This window comes from Sesamum indicum, linkage group LG7, assembly GCF_000512975.1.
Source record: "Sesamum indicum cultivar Zhongzhi No. 13 linkage group LG7, S_indicum_v1.0, whole genome shotgun sequence".
Classification (NCBI taxonomy): Eukaryota; Viridiplantae; Streptophyta; class Magnoliopsida; order Lamiales; family Pedaliaceae; genus Sesamum; species Sesamum indicum.
The window spans coordinates 8,364,162-8,384,387 of NC_026151.1; the positions used below are offsets into that span (position 1 = coordinate 8,364,162).

Sequence of the window (20,226 nt, forward strand, 5' to 3'; positions counted from 1 at the left end):
AAATAAAAAAAATACAAACGTGCTATCTACACTTTTGATCACAACAAAAAAATAAATTACTATCTTTATATATGATCATAATTTAGAAACTCAACATTATTTATTAAAAAAATTAAATTTTAATACTTAATTATGATTAAAATATTTATCATAATTTTGAATGCAAAAATAGCGGTTCATATAAAATTGTTGTAACGTATATATAGTTATATATAATTGGTATTTATTGTAACTTTTTAATTTTTATTAAATTAGTTAATTATAATAAAATAAATTTTATTATTTTTGGTGAATTTTGATATAAATAGAAAATAAAATTAGATTGTCAAAGGATAAAAGTTTAAGATGATTTGACATCATTATATGGAAAAGTGGAATCATATGTATGGAAAAAGGTAAGAGTGTAGTAATTACTGTCCTTTTATGCTGATTTCAATGTCTTTTTTTTTTTTTTTTTTGAAAAATGAATCATAATAATTAACTATAATTTAAGGTGTGTTACAGTGATTTTTTTTAAGTTTAATATTACAAATATTACTTTATTATTTAAAAGATTGTTAATATTTTTTTATTTTAATAATCATCTAATAATTAATATAATTTGATAGTTTTTATTAAATTTTGTTTCACTTTTATGATGAACTTACGAAAATACGCTTGTAGGCTGTAAATTATAATTTTAATTATCTCTTACATTTTTTTGAATTTTTTTATAGACTAAGTGAGTTTTTTTTTAATAATTTTTCAAAATTTACCATACACTTTGTTCAATTTTTTATACTTCTTTTATTTTTATTAAATAAATACAATAAAAGCAAGTATCAATAAGGTATTTATAATTTTTTAAGTACTTGTAATCATGCCAAATTTTATGAAAGCTCGTTGTAATTTATTTTTTATTTTTATTTTCTTTTTAAAAATATTTTGACATAATTATATGACTTTATTTCGAGCAATCTCAAGTTTTAAATAATTTTTATTTTTAAGAATGGATAATTATTAGTGATGTAATATCATTAATTAAACTAAAAAATAATTTAGAAAAAAGTATTATTCTAAAACTATATTAAATATTAAATATTAAATATTTAAGAATGGATAATTATTAGGGACTTAACTCTAACACTTTAATATTAAATATTAGTGTCTTGTCGATGTGTGATTGACACAAGTTTTTTTTTAAATATTTAGAAAAATACAATTAAATTAAATTATAATTATTATAGTAATAATTTAATTAAATACCCTTCTTTACTGTGAAATTTGTCTGATTTTCATATTGATTTTAAATAAATCCTAACTCAATGTTTTGAGAAAATATTATTTTCATTATTATTATTATTATTACGGTAAATTAGAACAACTTTTTCTGAAATTTGTTATGATTACGAATACCCTATCATTGTTTGAAAAATTACAAATACCCCCTAATGTTTGATAAGATTATGTAATTTTTTGATGGAGGTATGAAATTGCTAACTCTGCGCTTACTGTATTTTTTATTTTCTTTTAGAAAAAAAAACTAATAAAAAAAATTGAACGACGTGGATGAAAAAATTTTAAAAATTATAAAAGAAAAATCTACTTAGTCCATAAAAAATAAAAAAATATTATAATTTTTAATTTACAGGTACATTTTGGTAAGTCTACTGCAAAAATTTGATGAAAACCTAATGGATTGCACTAATTGTTAGATAGCCATTAAAACTAGAGGAATATTGGTAATTTTCTAAACAACGACGGGGTATTCATAATTATACCAAATTTTATGAGAGATCGTTGTGATTCACTTTTATTATTATTATTCTATTTTTTACATTTAATCGCAAGTGTAAAATATTTTACTTATGGTGATTTATCAATATAAAATAAAATAAAATCAGAAAATCTTTTTTTTTCAATTTAAATTCAAAAATTCAATTGCTAAAACACGACAAATCAAATTCTTAAATTAAAAGAAAAAATAATATATATCTATATATAATTATTGTGGTTGGAAGGAAGTGGAAAATGGGAAATAATAAAGAGAGAAAGAGAAAAGTGAATATATTAAAAAATAGAAAGAAGTGGGTATTTATCGTGTAGAGTGTTGGAAGGAAGAGGTGTGGGAATCCTGCTCCCTCCTGTCACCTCCACATCCCCTCACCGCCACATATACATACAAATATATACATACACAATACAAAAATACACTTTAATTAATAATTCAGCTAAAATTTTTAGGCCTCGTTTGGTTGGTGTGATCGAACTTAATTCGGTGCATAATTAGATGTAATTCGGAGGGTATTTAAATGAATTATTAAGTTTTTCTTATAAATATTTTATAACATATTAGAGACCGTGTTTGATAATTGTTTTCAGAAAAAAGAGTTTATAAAATTTAAAAATATATATTAGAAAATTAGGAAATTAATTTATTCATTTTTAGAATTTTAATAATCCTTGATTTTAATCAAATTAATCATACAATCATAGTTCATAATCTTATAATTTTTAATGACTTTATTTTATATATTTAAATACTCTTTTATTTTTTAAAATAAAATATTAAAAATATTTTGTAAGATGCAATAGAATTTATATTAATCACACATAGATTTCATGTGATTTGAAAAATTACATATAAAGCACTACTGAGGTTTACTTCTGTCTAACAAAGAAATCCTCTTTGTTAGTAAAAAAATTCATCGAATTGACTTACATTAAAAATTCATATTTATCGTAAATTGACATATTACTGAATTATTGCAGGTCAAATAAATTTTTTTATGACTAAATTACTCTTATACGTTTTTACGCATGAATGCATATGATGAGCTATGTTTTTATCGTTATTTAGTCCAAAAAAATTGTTTGACCTACAATAAGTTAGTAATAAATCAATCGATGGTAAATACTAATTTTTCATTCAATTTTTTTTAACTAATGTTTGCAAATTCAGTTAGACTTATTTATTAGATGAAGCAAACCTTAGAAAACTAGATATAATTTCTTAAATTATAATAAATTTATATATAATTATACTAAATTTAAAAAAAATATAATTATTCTTAAAAAATAAGACAGTAAATGATTTTTCGAGAGACACAAGACGATGATCATATGATTCGATGGTTGGGAGATGGGGGTGGGGTAGGGGGTTGAGGAAACCGAGGAATGAGTTAAGATGCTTGTATGCTGACTTTATTCGCTTCTATGCGCCTCGAACCTACACTTTTCACGCACTTCCTACTCTATCTCTCTCTCTCTCTCTAGGTAGCACCTACTCCGTGCGTATGTGTGTGTATATATATACACGTATACATGGAGTGGTACGGCCGCCACTTTTCTATTTTTTAAATAATATTACTTTCCATTTTTTAATATCTAAAAAAAATTACGTTTTTCTACCTTAAAGTTTGATATAATCACGTATAGATTTTCTGTAATTTAAAAAATTACATTTAGTACTTAAGAGATTTATCTCTATTTAACAAATAAGTCATTTCGTTAGTCAAAACTCACTAAATTTAATAATGGTAATAAAAATTATTATATTATCGATTGACTTATTACTAATTTATTGCAGGTCAAAATAATTTTTTATGACTAAATTACTCTTATACATTTTCACTCGTTAATGCATGTGATGAAGTATATTTTTATCGTTATATAGGTAGTTTATTCACAAAATAATTTTACTTATAATAAGTCAGTAATAAATAAATTAAATATAAATATCGACTTTCATTTAAATTTAAAATGTTTACAGATAATAATGTTTTATTAAAATAAAAATATTACATGTTTATAAAGTTGGGATTATATTTTTTGTCAAAATTATAGTTGAGAAAATTTATTATTTTTAAATGTTTTAAAATTATAAACATTTCTAATAAATCTAAGAGGTCCAACGTATTCAAATTCATAAAAATTCCAAAAGAAGAAAAAACAAAAAAAAAGAAACAAAAGGCAGGGCAGGTTGCCTTTGGGCCAGAACAGTGGAATGAGCCCATTTACACACAAGTTGGAAAATAATCTCACCTGAAATGAGGCCCAAATGCGATGAATATATATATATTTTCTTTATCTATAGTAGCATAAACAATATATATATTTACGGAATAATTTATATAAAAATAAATTAAAAGAAAAATATTTTTGCTAATAATAAATAATTTAAAAAGTTAGGTGAAGCTGACCATAATTTAAAAAAAAAAATGAAACACCTAAATACATAAATTGTGAGACATGATTTAAATGGTAAATGATTTGGGTTTAGATCCAATTTTGGCCCAATCCAACGGTTGGTGAATTGGTGGTGGGTGGAATATGGTGGGCTCTACATACACGCGGCGACATGCGATTGGGTAGTTTTCTTTTCGTTTTTCTCCATTTTACCAAAATATTGCACTTTTTCATTTTTTCTGGTAATAACTAATTTTCAGGGACAGCAGACACAGAATTCATAAGTACCCGCCGACTCGACTCTTCGAAAAAAGCGGTGGCTGCAAAAACGCCTCATCACCGCTCTCCCAAAAAAGGGTAATAGAGCTGGAAAAAAAGTGAAAAAATAACTGAAATATTGAATCCCAATTCGCTTTCCTCTTTCCAGGTACAAGTTTTAGCTCAATATTGAGGATCTGTTCAGTTTCTTGTTAATTTTTCTGATATCTGGAGATCTGTTAATGCAGCCGTGTTTGTGTTCGTTTTTCAGCAGAGCCCATTTCGTTTTGTTTTAGAATATGATTTTATCCATTCTCGTTGGAGTTTTGAGGAATGAAGTGTTTGATGCCCTTTTCTTCGCTTATGGTTTGCAGAGGAGCAGTGGGTCAGTGGGAGCTTATTGAATTGTGGGGGAGAAATTGTATTGTGTCGAGGAAGACACGAGATTGAATCGAAAGAATGGGTTTTAGCGTGTGTTCTTCTTCAGCCGAGGTTTCATTTTCTTGTTTAGAGACCATTTCCTTGGGCAAGAATTTGAAGTCTGTTGTTCCGAGAGGTTTCACTAGACTTGGTGACTTGAACAAGAAAGACAGAAATGATGGGTTTGTGAAGAAGGCATTGGTATCCAGCCATTTAGTTCCGGGGCACTTGGAAGGGTCATATGTAGGAAGGAAGCAGCTGAAGGAACCAGCTTCCAAGTTGGAATTTGTGCGGACGTTGTTGATTGACAATTATGATAGTTACACATATAATATTTACCAAGAGCTGTCTGTCATCAATGGATGTAAGTTTTCTTTCTTTTTTCCATTGCTTTAGATTTTGGCATGTCAACATATGTTGCTAATTTTGGTGGTTGCATAATACATTCTTTTGCATGGAGAGAGAGAGTCAGTAAGTGGGTTTACGACTGGGGATAAGTAAAGGGACAGCAAGAGTCTGTAATAATTAACGGTCAAGTGATTTCTCATAAGGTCTAGATTTATAGGCTTAAACGCATGGAGCTTGTAATTAGAAAGCCTAATGTATTTTCAGAGTTTTAGATGAAACATTGTCGTGCATTAATCTTTTATTAAGGAATAGCTTCTAGATTGAGGGTGGGTTTGGATCATTCTTGACCTTCGATAGCATGGTGATAGTGTCTATATTATTTGCTTAAATCTGAAACCAGCTCATTCTGGAATTGTCATTTATGTAGATGTGAAGAGCTTGAATTTTTTTTTCCAAAAATTAGGCAGGGTCATTGCTCTTACTGCATATACACTTATAGTCGGGGCTAGCAGGTCAAAAGAAATCAGTTGAAGGTCATGTTCGGGGTTGGGGGGGTGGGCATCCTTGTAGCAGTTTTTCTGCCATTATGACTGTCTTCGTTGTGAGGGTTGTAGCTTTAGTTTTCTACTGTGAACATTTAGTGTCCAATATACTTACTGATAGTATGATAAATCCTGAGCATCTGTGTTGATGATTTTGTGAACGTAGAACCAAATTTTGCTTTGTTTAGATGGTGATCTGTGTTATAGGACCAGGCCAATTGCTGGGGAAATGTGTTTGGATATTGTTATGAAAATATTTCATATTCTACATTGTGCTCAGTACTAATGAATGGGGAGTAGAATGGATTAAAGGTATTTTTTTGGGAAAAGTTGGAAATAGGATGTTGAAGTGGAGGTTCATGGATTTAGTTCTCAATGCTACGGTTTGGTTCCTATTTGAGGTCATTGTTAAGTTTCTGATGTAGATGATTTTTCAGTAACGGCATCATTTCAGAAAAAGATATGCCAGTAATACTAAGTGCGTGCCTAAGTTGAAATTTTTACTTATATTTTTAATACCTTTACAGTTTTATATGGCCCCATCCCCTTCTGGCTGCTGCTGCTGCTTCTTTTATTCAGATAGTGCTTTGGTTTGAACTTGGTGAGTGACAAAGGAACAACCTTCTATTTTGAAACCAAAGTGACCTTTGGTTGTCATCAAGTCTTAGGAATTACCAAAGAGCCGTGTCACACATTGTGAGATTGGCATGAAGGTCTAGTTTCTAGATCATGCATTTGTAGCTTATTTCTTTTACCTCCAATGCTCAAAGTATCATACAAAGCTTTGGCTTCTAGATTACTATTGGTTTCTGCTTATGGTTTGGTGTGATTGGTGAAATGAAGCTCTGTCCAACGGCAGTGCTCTGATTTTGAATTCAAGGAAAAGGAAGAAGAAAATTTGTTTCCATCTTTGTTTAATTGCTCTTAATGAGAGAATCTTCTGAAGACCGTGTCATCAAATAAACAAGATTCCAAATGTGATAAGCGCTGTTAAGGAATGATTTTGACAATCATCTGTTTTTTTGTGTTGAAACTGTACCAGTGCCTCCTGTGGTGATTCATAATGATGAGTGGTCTTGGGACGATGTTTGTCATTACCTATATGAAGAAAAGGCATTTGACAATATTGTGATATCTCCTGGGCCTGGTTCTCCAACTTGTGCTGCTGATATAGGTTAGATCTGAAATTTGCATTTCAAGCCTTTTCTACTATGTTATATATCGACCCTGTTGACTTTTGTGTTTATATGGAACTATGGATATCTTCCGAGAAGTCTGTTTTAGGAAGTTGAACATGCGCTGGTTTCGTCATGAATGATTAGACTTCTTTTCCCAAAAGACATACTTAAGTGAAAATTCCATGGTCTCCCATCATGGCTCCCATGCCATTTCTAGTCTTGTCATTTATAACATTCTATAGGTCTAAGAACTTTCTATTTGCCTTGTTCTTGGTTAGTTTATCTTGATTGTTACATTTTTTGACTTATTTGAATGTCTCAGGAATATGCATTAAGCTGCTGCTTGAATGCACGGACATCCCTATTTTAGGTGTTTGCCTTGGTCATCAGGTATATTTAGTCATTCACATAGTTCATGTCTAGTCAACTCCATAACATGGTGGATTCCTAGGTGGTTTATAAAAGTTGTATTATTGCTTGAATTGTCATCTCTCTGATTTGATTAACAAGCATTGGAGCTTTTGACGTTTTCATGAGTTTGCTTGTATTTCAACTATTCCCTTCTATTCCATTGTCTGATGTTCAACTGACAATGGACAAGTGAAATGATTTACAGGCTTTAGGTTATGTCCATGGTGCTCGGGTCATCCATGCTCCTGAACCTATACATGGACGGTTGAGGTCAGATACGATGCTCTTGTTTCCTTTTGCCATGCTACAATTAGAAGGTGTTTATGACTCAATGGATCAAATCCAAAATCTTCTTTAAAATGGACACATTCGTGAAATTATATGTCCAGACCATTGGCTATTTTCCCATTGCATTAATCTGTTAGTCGGCTGCAACCATGTGTCGGCTTTCGTTGATTTTCGTTTGACCTTTACAGTGATATCGAGCATAATGGTTGTGGAATGTTCCATGGGATTCCCTCTGGAAGAAATTCAGGATTTAAGGTTAGGTCAAAGCCATGAGATTGTCATGTCTTATCTTCATGCTTGTTAAATTGTTGTTTCATGACAGTGATTTCATATCTTATATGGCTTGGTTTACAAGCAGTAATTCTTGCCAGATACTTGTGCAAGAGCCTTACTTTTTCCATATTATTTGGTGCAGATAGAGTTTTGGAGCCACTTTTTGGAAATTACCGGTTTCCTTTGGTTTATTTGGTCATGTGGCAATCTAAGATATAATTAATGGTATGTAGGCGCCTAAAGATGCATGTTGCTTATGGTCTTGAAAGTTGAACGGAAGAGAAGGAGGAATCCATTGGGGGGGAACATCTCTTTCTTGCTCAGTGCTATCCTTTTGTGGTGTCTCCTTGTGTTTTTTGTTTTCGCGACAATATTTTGGATTGCTAGCACCTCTGCACTTCTCTCTACAACTTTTTTCTTTCTTACTTTTTCTCTTCCCTCTCAAACACAGTGTGAGGGCTCGTGTAAACCAAATATTCCTCCTCTACCTGAAGCCCTTGCTTTGAAAAAACTACTCCTTCCATCTACAATTGAACGTTTCCTATCGAACCTTGAATAGACACAGACTCTCAGGACAGAGTTAAATATAGGCATGCATGGTTTTTCTTTTCCTTTTCTACTCTCAAACGAATGGGCACATAATATATTCAGCAACTTCATTTTCATTATGGATCGGTAAACTGACTATTAAGGGGCTACTGTTGGGAAGAGATCATTAGTTATGGATGGCCGAAATAAGAGATAAAGAGATTCAACTGCAAACATTGGTTGAAATAGGCCTATCTTCAAAATGAGTTGATTAGCACTGGGAACAATTCAAGCAAATATGTATTGCTCCATATTGTGATAGGATGAGAATTCTTATATTATATACTTGGTGGTTTGATATAACTTGGTGATATTCTCTTTATTACTATTGGGAGATAGGTTGGGTTTAAAGATCTCCAACTATATTAAAACTGGTCCAAAAGTGACCAATTATCGGTCAGATAATCTTTGGGATCATAGATTATGATCTAATTGAATGCTCTTAAACTTCTGCTTGCTTGTTGAATTCCATGATAATGATACAGCTGAGTAGTATTCTCACTTAGACAAGGTTCCCTAGATCAATACAAAGTTCTAACGCTGTCTTGTTTGTTAGTAATGCAGCTATTACATGTATGGGATATAGAAGTCAGTTTGAACATTTTTTGCATTTATGTGATGCAGGTGGTTCGATATCACTCCCTTGTGATAGACCCAAGCTCACTTCCCAGGGAACTCATACCTATAGCTTGGACCTCTTATCCTGAAACGTCACCCTTTCTAGGAATCCAAAACTTTGATTCCTACCTTGATGATTTTGAGAGGCAAGCTGGCCCCTGTAATTTTGCTAAATCATTATCCACAAAATCAGATAATGGTTTGCAATGGCATTCTTCCAACTCATCAGAGATGCAGAGTGGAAATATTCTTATGGGAATTATGCATTCCAGCAGGCCTCATTACGGCTTGCAGGTTAATGTTCATCCTAATTATGAGTTCTATGATTTACCCTGCTGTTTTACTCCAAAATTAATTGGTATGCTTCTTGGTCCAGTTTCATCCAGAGAGCATAGCTACTAGTCATGGGAGGCAAATATTCAAAAACTTTGCAGAAATCACAAAGGAGTACTGGTTTAGGTTGAGATCATCCTCGAACAGCCAGAAGAAGGTTCATTATGCTGGTAATCTACTTCAAAAATAAGATTGTTTTACCTTTTTTATCTGGGTTTCTCCTTTTGGGTTGTTCAGCCAGGGGAAGGAGGGGTAGTCACTGGTGGAAATGTGGTCTTATTTCCTAAAACTATAGTCTTTGTGGTTTGTGTAGTAGCTTTTAGTTTCTAGAGGATCTTGCTTTATTGCAGTATGTAATTGGAGTAATCCCTATTGATGGTAGTATGCTCCTTTCAGTCACTCTGAGCAGTGAACTTTACTTAGCATGCATGCAGGTGCCTAGAGTAACTCAACTATTCCAAGATGTTGTCAGAAGCAAGAATGTGGTGAACGGATTTGACGACAATATGCATGCTAGCCTCTGCAACTTAATGAAGCCATTACGTTCCAGAAATGCAAAAAATTTGAAGCTAAGATGGAGAAAAGTTGAATGTACCATCAGCCAAGTCGGTGGAGCAGGAAACATATTCTGTGAGCTGTTTGGAGATCTTCATGCGGAAAACACATTTTGGTTGGATAGTTCCTCGATAGAGATGGTCTTTTTCTTTCTTCTTTCTTTTTCTTTATGTTCCCTTAGCTTAGATCCAACTGATTGCCTGGCACTCTGATGAACTGATTTTTTTTTGGCATTGGTTTATGTGAAATTAAGGATTTGGGTTATGAGTGGGTAGTATTGCTCTCTTTCTTATTGTTTCCAAGTCGATTTCTACTTCTCCCCCACTTTGTGATTGTTCTTGGTACTAATATCTTAAAGTTGCCAACAAGAACTGAAGGTGATTAGGGATTACTGACATGTACTGATAGCACTTTGATGTTAATGTCAGATCTCATTGCGCATGTTTTGAAAAAACTTTACTGTTGAACATTCCAAACTCTTCTATTTTGTTACCTGGAGCTAGTCTTAGACCAATTAGACCCTGAAACTAAAAACTGAAATGTTTGATATACTTTGAGAACTATGTAGCGATGCTGCCATGATAAGTGGATAGAGTTGGTATAAGAAGTTTCTGGAACTATTGGTTGCTTTCTGTGCACAGAAGTTTAAAGTACATATGATGTTCTCTGCAGGATATAAATTTTCCTTTTACGTAACAGCCCACATCTGTTTAGAGGGGATATATTCCCTAGGATGTGTATAATATTTTCTTGAGAAAGTAATTTGAGTTTGTATTTACATAATTTCTGATGATGAACCACCTTGTCTTTGTAGAGAAGAGCTCGCTTTTCATTTATGGGGGGTAAAGGTGGGTCACTCTGGAGACAAGTGACGTTTAGATTGTCAGACAAGAGGTTAGATAGGCTTTCTTTCAGTACTCCTCTGTGTTGTTTAAATGATGACCTCGTTTACTTATAAGCTCTTCCTCTGGATACCAGTTCCAGTGATACAGAAATTAATCGTGGAGGCTATCTATCAATTGAAGATGCCGAGGGCTCTATTAGAAATACTTATTTGGAAGATGGATTTTTTGACTTTTTGAATCAGGTAATTTCTGAGAATACAATGTCCAAAAACTTTATGAATGCTTGCTTGATACTATTAACAACTCCTGGATTGTTAAGCGAATGGACGAGATATTTTCTTGGTGTTATGTGACTAGTGCACTAACTCTCTTTTTTGCTAACAATTCTGCATAAATATTTTATTATATTGAATTTCCAGAATGGTTCAATATAATGACATCCTTCTATGGTAGTCTTGCAACTTCTTAGTTGGAAAATGCTTTATCTATAAGTAATTTAGCCTACAGCTTCTCTTCCTCTTTAAGAAATTTAGAGATAAATACATTTGCACACCTTAATCTATGGTCTATTTGCACACCTTAATCTATGGTCTATTTGCACAAACCATGCCGACAGCAAAAAATAGGATAGTTTGTGTAATGTTGTTGATATTTGTGGGGGTGTATGTGTTATTTTCCAAAAAGCAGGGAGTGGTTCGTGTAAATAGTGTTGACATTTTTGGTGGGTGTATGTGTAATTTTTCAAAAGGCATGTGTGGTTTTTATAAATAGACCATAGGTTAGGAGGTGTACATGTAATTGACCAAAAATTTTTTTCTCTTGACATGAAAATAATTGGATATATCAAGTTCAGTGGTAATTTCTTTGCATCTCCATGCTTCAGGAGCTCCAGTCATTTTGCTATGATGCAGCTGATTATGAAGGATTGCCTTTTGATTTCTTCGGTGGCTATATTGGTTACGTTGGGTACGTCACCTATTTGGTTATGGTGATCCTCCTGGGGTGAAGAACTCTTACCTGCCAATGTCATGAAAAGGACAACGCATTCATCTTCTCGTTCTTTGCCATTGTATTTCTTCTCCAACGTTTATATATCTTTAATTCATTGCATCTTGGCCAGTCCATTATCCTATATGCAACTTTTTAAATTCCGAATTGGAATTAGGAAATCAAAGTACTCGTGTCTATTTCTCTGTTGAGAATGTGCTGTGTTAGATAAACCACTACCCTGAGCTAGAGCATACCATAACTTTTTGGTTTGAAGTGTCTGGATAATTTTCAAAGTGGCTATTTCTTGTTTTTAAGGCCATTTAATGGTTTGAAGTGTCTGGGAAGGTTTTAGGGATGATGTTACTTTACAATACTGATAGAGATTATCATTTAAATGCAGGTATGATCTTAAAGTTGAATGTGGGGCGTCTGCAAATCGTCACAAGTCAAGAGTACCTGATGCTTGCCTCTTCTTTGCCGATAATCTTGTCGTTATAGATCATCATTGTGATGATATTTATGTCATGTCTATACTTGACGAGAACACAAGTGCCACTCTTTGGTTGGATGACGTTGAGAAGAAGCTTCTGAATATGAAACAATGCCCTCCCAGAAAGCCTGTGTCTTTGGCATCCAGAGTTTCTGTTAGAAATTCTCCAGGAAACGGGTTTACAGCTGAGAAATCGAGGGAGCAATATATCACGGACATTGAAAAGTGTCAGAAGTTTATAAAAGACGGAGAAAGCTATGAGTTATGCCTTACGACACAGATGAGAAGGCAAGTAGGGGAAATGCATGCGCTGGGACTTTATCTTAATCTTCGAGAAAAGAACCCTGCCCCCTATGCTGCCTGGCTGAACTTTCCGAAACATGATTTATGCATTTGCTGTTCTTCGCCTGAAAGGTTCCTACGGTTGGACAGGAATGGCATTCTAGAAGCAAAGCCCATCAAGGGTACCATAGCTCGTGGAGCATCTCCAAAGGAAGACGAACTGCACAAGCTACAACTGCAATACAGGTAGTGCGTCTACAAACGTGTAAAAAACAGTATTATGGCTTCATATATAGACATCTGAGAAGTACTATAATTTTTTCCTCGTGATTTCTGGTTATCCAAGTTCAGCAGCTTTCTCCCCCAGTCTTTGGATGTCGATAGAGTTTAACCTTAGGGATATTTGCATAACTACTCCCTAAGATTGGATATATTACGAAGAAACCATCAGTCTTGAAAAATGACACAGGACCCCTGAAAGTCATGTTTTACATTACATATTCTCCCTGACTATCTCATCCTCTCTTCGAGAGGGGAATCTGTAACATAAAACGTGATTGTAGGGTATGGTGTAATACTTCAAAATTAGGTTCTCTTCTATAATATGTCTAAACCTTAGGGATGCCATTATAATTATCCCTCAATCTTATATACGTCAGGACCTCCCTAAAATATGTGTTTGAATCCATTTCATGTCTTCCACCCTTTTCCAATATACTTCGAATTCTCATATGCTTTTAGGCCTATCCCCCAGAGAATATAGTTTGTACTACGAACGAAAGTAAGCCATAATGAAGAAGCAATAATTAATTTCTTGATTGTCTCTGCTTTTTGCGAATGAATTTTTAACTCTTTTCTGCAGTGAGAAGGACCAAGCTGAAAATTTGATGATTGTCGACCTTCTGAGGAACGACTTGGGACGTGTTTGTGAGCCGGGTTCTGTGCACGTGCCTAATCTTATGGAAGTCGAATCTTATGCTACCGTGCACACCATGGTCAGCACGATACGTGGGAAGAAACGATCAAACGTCAGTGCGGTTGACTGTGTTCGGGCTGCATTTCCTGGTGGGTCAATGACAGGAGCGCCAAAGTTGAGATCGATGGAAATTCTTGACTCCCTGGAAAGTAGTTCTAGAGGCATTTACTCCGGATGCATCGGGTATTTCTCATACAACCAAACCTTTGATCTCAACATTGTCATCAGAACTATCGTCATACACGAAGGCGAGGCTTCGATTGGAGCAGGAGGTGCCATTACAGCTCTTTCAAATACTAACGACGAGTATGAAGAAATGGTGCTGAAAACCAGAGCTCCAACTAAGGCTGTAACGGAATATCAGAACCGAACAGCACCGCCTCTAGCACAAGCATATGCTAATTCTCCAGATAAGAGTCCTAAATAGGCCATGCACGACTACAGCAACAACAGCAAAGCAATAGGACTGGATTATACGCATTCTTTACGGGAGCCAAGCTGCTCATTGAACTAATAAAGGTAAATCTCCCATTGTTGTTTTTACTCATTTCTCAAGGATTTCTGAAGGAAGATGAAGGCCTGAAGGTAGGATCAAAAGCTTTTGAGGATTTGTATGCTTTGAATTATATATTGTTTATGGAAGTATTAGGCTAAGAGCCTGAAAACCTGCAGCAAACTGCGTGATGTGTGTTTTTACAGCTCTTTCTTCTCATAGTTTGTTTATCTTCTAGTCCATATGAAGAGGAAATGTTTGTGTATATTCATCCGGGATCCTTGTTGAATTGCCACTTTAGAAAAGTAGTTTACCTCTTCAGAGTAAAAAAAGATTATATAAATTTTGCTGCAGTGGCAGTTTGTGCAAATTGCACTTTTGGTCCTACACGGCAAAAAGTGTTTACAAGTTTATCACATTTATTACCGCTGGCTAAAAAATTACAGTATTTGAGACCCGGAAAAAAAATATGTTAAGATTTTTGATTCCATGGAACTAAGTGTGCCACAATTTTAATCTTATAGGATCAAAAAGATGACAATGTTTTATTTTATAAGACCAAATGTGCTAAATTTATAAATTGTGGGACAAGAAATGCAACATTTTCTAATCAAAAGTGTAATTTGCCCATAGAAGTTTGGAATTCTTTAAAATGAAAAGTGAAAAATAGGGGGGGAAAGAAGTGATACAGGTGCATACGAACCAACCATTCCATTGATTTTCTATTGGATTTGTATTTGTTACTATTATTATTATTATTATTAAAAAAATGAAAAGTTAAATAATGAGAAAAGAAAAATAGGAAGCACAAAAAGCAATGCAACCAAACAAAACGTGGATGAGAGGAGTAGGTGTGGTGGCTAAGCCCCTCCTGTGGCCCCCACTACTCTTCACCCAACTACTTTCCTTTATTGGGTAAATTACTTTTTTGGTCCCTATATATTCTTATTTACTTATTTTTGGTTCATATACCACTATTTAACTCCTAATATTTATAATTTTTTACAAATTTTAGTTCAAAATTCAGTCCCAAGTCAGAATTTTTTTTTTTATAAATATTAGAGATCAAAATCGTGACACATGTAAACATTAATGACCAATAGAGAATAAAGAAAAAAATTTATTTTTATCCGATTCCATTAAATTATATAATAAGAATATATTTAAAATGGTAATTTTATTTCAATCGATATTATAGGAAATAAGTATTTTTATCCATTTTTTAAATAATGTTTAATTATATCTAATTGAATTTTTTTTAAATTTAGACTCAATAACTTAAATTTTAAAATTGAACTGACAATTATACATCTTGAATTTTATTTTTAGTATAATTAATTATCAAATAATAATTTATCTTATAAATATTTATAAATAAAATTAGTGGAAAATAACAAAAAAATATTATCATAAAGGTAAGTTAAATTTTTGGTTCCTATATAGCCACTTATTCACTTTTAGTCCCCAATGTTCACCCCTTGAAATGCGTATATAAACATTTCTTCTATATCTCAACCACTGAAAATTTCCTCTCCACTCTCTCTACTCACCAACCCCCAAACTCGAATAGACGTCGGCGTAATGGCGTCGTCCATCTCCACCAAACTCTTCCTCGGAGCTCCCGATGGATCCGCCCGCCTTGGATCCCTTCAATCGCCGCAGATGCTGCCGTCTCCGGGCCTAAAGTTGCCCGCTCGCCGATCCCAGTCCAGACGCCTTGGTGCGAAACTTCCCATCATTTCATTGTTTGATTTTAGTAATTCGTGTTTCGGATTGTGAGAATCTTTTATATCTTTTGATTTGTTGTGTAATGGTGGTTGGCGTTTTCTTTTTGTCCAGAAATTTGTTTTGTGTTTCTGGGTGTTGAATCGCGAATGGGTTTGGATACTTGTGTTTGTTGAGCTGGAATAAATTAGCGATTTCTGATGTTAGTGAAATTTAGAAAGCTAATGCGGAGGTTTACTGGAGCTGGGTTCAATTCTTTTTTTTCCCGAGTAGACGGCATTTGCTTTGTTGTCTTTGTAAGAGCATCCTAATTGAGCTGGTCTGATGGTTGTTTAAAGAGGACAAAACTATTATTTGTTTATCAAGTCCCTTCAAGCTTGAATTGCATCGTTAGTAGCTTAATAAGCTGAGGTCGAATAATTTGGAGAGGACATGTTGCGAGTAACTTTGAAAGATTTGCAACCCCTTGGAAAGGCTACCTGATAAGAGTACTTAAATAATATTTATAGCTGCCTATTTCATCCTTCCCAATGGAACCTAGGTTGACTATTTATATAAAACTGTAGTCTTTCTCAAGCATCAGTTCATATTGTTTTGGCTAATAATCTCCAGAAACAGAACAAGATAGAAGAAGACAAACTTCAAAGTTTACTGAGAAAACCGCTTCTTGACACCATTGATGAAGGACTACGTCATTTTGACCTAGGATTAGCCCCTCATTACATATCCACATTTTTCATGCTACAACTTTCAGGATAGTTTTTTTTAGCCTGTTTGTTTTTCTATTACTTGGGGAAAATTGTAACTAAATGAAATGTGAAGTCTCATATTGATTCTCCAGAAGTTCAGAATCATCTGAAATGGAGGAGCGGTACAGTTCTATTTTCTGATTTTCACCTTAGGTTATATGACCTTGAACTTAATCCTCTGTTGATTATGATTAGCATCTAGGGAGATTTTTCTTGAGGTTATGGTATTCAGTGCTGAGTGCCCTTCAGCAGAAATTCTCAAGCTATGCTAATTGTTTCTTTTGAAGTGCAAAATTGTGCTTATATGTCGTTCAGTGCAATATTTGGCTATTGAAGATACTTACATTCCTACTGTCGACAGAAATACAGGCTGCCGGTAGCACATATGGCACTTACTTTCGTGTTACAACATTTGGAGAATCTCATGGTGGTGGTGTAGGGTGTGTTATTGATGGATGCCCTCCTAGACTTCCCCTCTCAGAAGCTGATATGCAAGTAGATCTTGATAGAAGGTATATTCCTAGCTACTGAATTGTCCTGTTTAGTGTTTTTTTGCAACCTTCTTATGTATGAATATATTTTTCTGTCTGGTTCTTGCGGTCCTCATGGTTAACATATACCTCGAGTTCGCTTATGAGACCACAGAACTGGAGATGAGATATGATAGCAGTAACTTTATATTTCCATGATATGTTCTGTTTGGCAAGAAAATGAATTAGTTACCAAGGCATGAAGCTTAATGAATTTATGATTTTATTGCATTTAGGAGGCCAGGTCAGAGCAGAATAACCACCCCTAGAAAGGAGACTGATACATGTAAAATAGCTTCAGGGGTTGCTGATGGTTAGTCATTCAATTGCCTTCTTGAACTCTTGTTTCTGTTGCATCTTTTTCTTAGATGGATGATAATGTGACTTTCATTAAAGTGGATTGATGTGTCATCTACTCATTGTAGGGTTAACCACTGGTTCTCCAATCAAAGTAGAAGTGCCCAATACAGATCAAAGAGGACATGTGAGTGCCCAGTTTTTCTCCTCTTCTTCTGCTACTGCTGCTGTGCAAGTCCTGCCATAGGGATTAAGGTCAGGAGAGGAAAAAAATAATTGGAGAGTTGTAAATGGATTGGCTAATCTGGAACTGCAGAGCTATGGGTCTTTGATATTTCCTGATAGTTGCTAGGTGTAATCTTTTACGTATAAGTTCACTTCTTCAATTTTTATGAATTCCTTCTTTCGTTCACGCACTGAAGTAAAATAGCATGTCTTGATGTCCAAAAATAAATAATTTAAGAGAAGGCACGGTTACAAATGGGTTAACTTAAGCTCAAAGCTTCATCAGAATTATTTTAAGAGGTATATGCATGTTATCATGGTGCTAATAAAGTTCAGTATTTTTGGATTTTTGCAGGACTACAGTGAAATGTCACTAGCTTATAGACCATCTCATGCTGATGCAACTTATGATTTCAAGTATGGCGTGAGATCAATACAGGTATAAATCATCTTATCTTTGAACAGTTAGTTTGGAATGGACCCATTCTCTTACTGGATTCATGGAACATTGGTTGTTTTGTTCAAGATTATTTTTTTTGTTTATGTTAATGTGTTTGTGGTATCCAGGGTGGTGGTAGATCATCTGCAAGAGAAACCATTGGGAGGGTTGCTGCCGGAGCTGTTGCTAAGAAAATTTTGAAGCAATATGCCGGAACTGAAGTAAGTTAATTGGTTGTAATATGGAAGATTGTTGTATACTGCTAAATACAAATGAGCCCCATTTATTAGACTGTGCATCCATGCAGATTGAGGTGTTCACCAAATATCTGTTTCTAGAAGAATGTATTCCGATATATTTTTACTGGTGGAGTTCTTAACATTTTCATTCCCTTTTCCCTTCATTGAAGCTTACAATTTGCTCTTCGTTGTGAATGAGATGCTTTGGTTATTGTTTGTGCTAGTGATGCATAACTAATAGATTCTCGCCTCAGTTCATCCAACATGGATAATTTAGTTGGAGATCAGAAACATTATTTAGCAATAAAATGAACTATTGATGAGCTTGCCTGGAGTACTGCTTGCTTTTCCTTGTATCTTTTGGTTGGGGGATTGAGGGGTGGGGAGAGAATGTATCTTGTTGTTTAAAACCACCAGATCATGAAAAATGTAGGAAATGCTTACCCTATTAAACTATGGGTTTTCTGTTATCTCCTGATTCTACTGCTCATGCTTTCTATTGCAGATTCTTGCTTATGTTTCACAAGTGCACAGTGTTGTCCTTCCTGAAAATTTGGTTGATCATGAAAGTTTGACCCTCGATCAGGTATGCAGAATATGTTTGTCTTATTTCTTGTGGATATTATTAAAGGTAGCCTCGTTCACATTGGAACGTGATGGCCAGCAATACCACTGTCCTTAAAACTTGTTAATACTGCAGATCATTCCCATCTGAAGTTTGAACAAATGCGCCATAAGTTTTGATATAGCAATAAGATAATAAGATGTTAAAAAAAGCTCAGACACCATACTTTATCATTTGTTGGTAGCTAATTGATGTACCCATGATATGCTGTGAGGACATGTGAATCATGATGGGGAAAGAAATTAGGAAAAGAAAATTGAATTGTTGTATGTGTATATAGATACACACTCATAAGGTGCTGAGCTTCCACTCAATCCATATGATTATGGAGCATAATGATGAGTGAGGAAAGGCAAGATGATGGTAAAATTGCCTCCTCCATAGATCTGACTCATGACTTATTTTGACAAATACAACTCCATACATTTTTTCCTTTCTTCTAAGTTGTTGAGTTTTACTTTTCTCTCAGTCTCGTTTTTGTCTGAGTTTGTTTTGTGTTCTATAGGTATGGTTATCTCTTTGGCTTGTCTTAAGGCAATAAAGTTTTGTTGTAATCCTAATACTGGCAGATAGAGAGTAATATTGTAAGGTGCCCAAATCCCGAGTATGCGGAAAAGATGATTGCTGCCATTGATGCTGTCAGAGTGAAAGGTGACTCTGTGGGGGGTGTTGTCACCTGCATTGCTCGGAATGTTCCAAGGGTAAAACCCTTCTTTTCCTTCCCCCATCCCCGGGGTCCCTTCAATCCCCATCTCCCAACCGTTTTGTGTGTTTCTTATTGAGACACTGCTAGACGGATGTTTCTCAGTTTTTATTTTGGAAATGCTCTAAGAAAATTTCTGAACATCAGTCTTCTCTTCTTAGGGTCTTGGTTCTCCGGTCTTTGACAAACTTGAAGCAGAGTTGGCCAAAGCTGCTTTGTCTTTGCCTGCAACAAAGGGATTTGAGTTTGGCAGTGGATTTGCAGGTGCAAAAGCATACTGGGTTCTGATTAAGAGTTCCCATAATTTGATGACCAAATAATTAAATAGAAAGTTCCCATAATTTGCTGAGAGGCTCCTGTTGCTATTCTAATTTCCTTTCAATAAAAATCAATCAGGTACTTTTATGACTGGTAGTGTGCATAATGATGTATTCTACATGGATGAACATGGCCGAATCAGGACAAAAACCAATCGTTCTGGTGGGATACAGGTAAAGACTTTCAGGTTTCCGGAAGATGATACAGTTCATCATTTTTCGTAATGTTTTTCATGTTTCCTTGTCCATTTCCAGGGTGGGATATCAAATGGAGAAATCATCAACATGAGAATAGCTTTTAAGCCAACATCTACAATCTCTG

General features: G+C 34.2%; 2 protein-coding genes across 2 annotated transcripts in view; both read left to right on the plus strand.

Annotated features, from left to right (window-relative positions):
• Positions 4,434–14,322, plus strand: LOC105166624 (aminodeoxychorismate synthase, chloroplastic). Its single transcript, XM_011086052.2, has 14 exons — positions 4,434–4,594; positions 4,800–5,209; positions 6,778–6,909; positions 7,236–7,303; positions 7,530–7,594; positions 7,801–7,867; positions 9,098–9,385; positions 9,468–9,594; positions 9,848–10,119; positions 10,794–10,873; positions 10,958–11,066; positions 11,708–11,790; positions 12,215–12,832; positions 13,449–14,322. The coding sequence occupies exons 2-14, from the start codon at positions 4,885–4,887 to the stop codon at positions 13,987–13,989; spliced, it is 2,775 nt and encodes a 924-aa protein (XP_011084354.1). The 5' UTR covers positions 4,434–4,594; positions 4,800–4,884; the 3' UTR covers positions 13,990–14,322.
• LOC105166625 (chorismate synthase 1, chloroplastic) overlaps positions 15,537–20,226 on the plus strand; it is a 5,935-nt gene continuing 1,245 nt past the window's right edge. The window contains exons 1-11 of the mRNA XM_011086057.2: positions 15,537–15,775; positions 16,891–17,041; positions 17,296–17,372; positions 17,485–17,543; positions 17,937–18,020; positions 18,149–18,241; positions 18,765–18,845; positions 19,454–19,585; positions 19,749–19,851; positions 19,984–20,078; positions 20,160–20,225. Of these exons, the coding sequence (XP_011084359.1) occupies positions 15,637–15,775; positions 16,891–17,041; positions 17,296–17,372; positions 17,485–17,543; positions 17,937–18,020; positions 18,149–18,241; positions 18,765–18,845; positions 19,454–19,585; positions 19,749–19,851; positions 19,984–20,078; positions 20,160–20,225 (1,080 nt within the window). The 5' untranslated portion in view covers positions 15,537–15,636. The remainder of the gene's footprint in view (positions 15,776–16,890; positions 17,042–17,295; positions 17,373–17,484; positions 17,544–17,936; positions 18,021–18,148; positions 18,242–18,764; positions 18,846–19,453; positions 19,586–19,748; positions 19,852–19,983; positions 20,079–20,159; position 20,226) is intronic.

Excerpts from the sequence above, each read along its gene's own strand:
- LOC105166624 (XM_011086052.2), top strand. The coding sequence starts at position 4,885 with ATGGGTTTTAGCGTGTGTTCTTCTTCAGCCGAGGTTTCATTTTCTTGT. Across the intron at positions 6,910-7,235 it reads AACTTGTGCTGCTGATATAG|GAATATGCATTAAGCTGCTG; the intron begins GTTAGATCTGAA and ends TGAATGTCTCAG. Across the intron at positions 7,868-9,097 it reads GAAGAAATTCAGGATTTAAG|GTGGTTCGATATCACTCCCT; the intron begins GTTAGGTCAAAG and ends TATGTGATGCAG.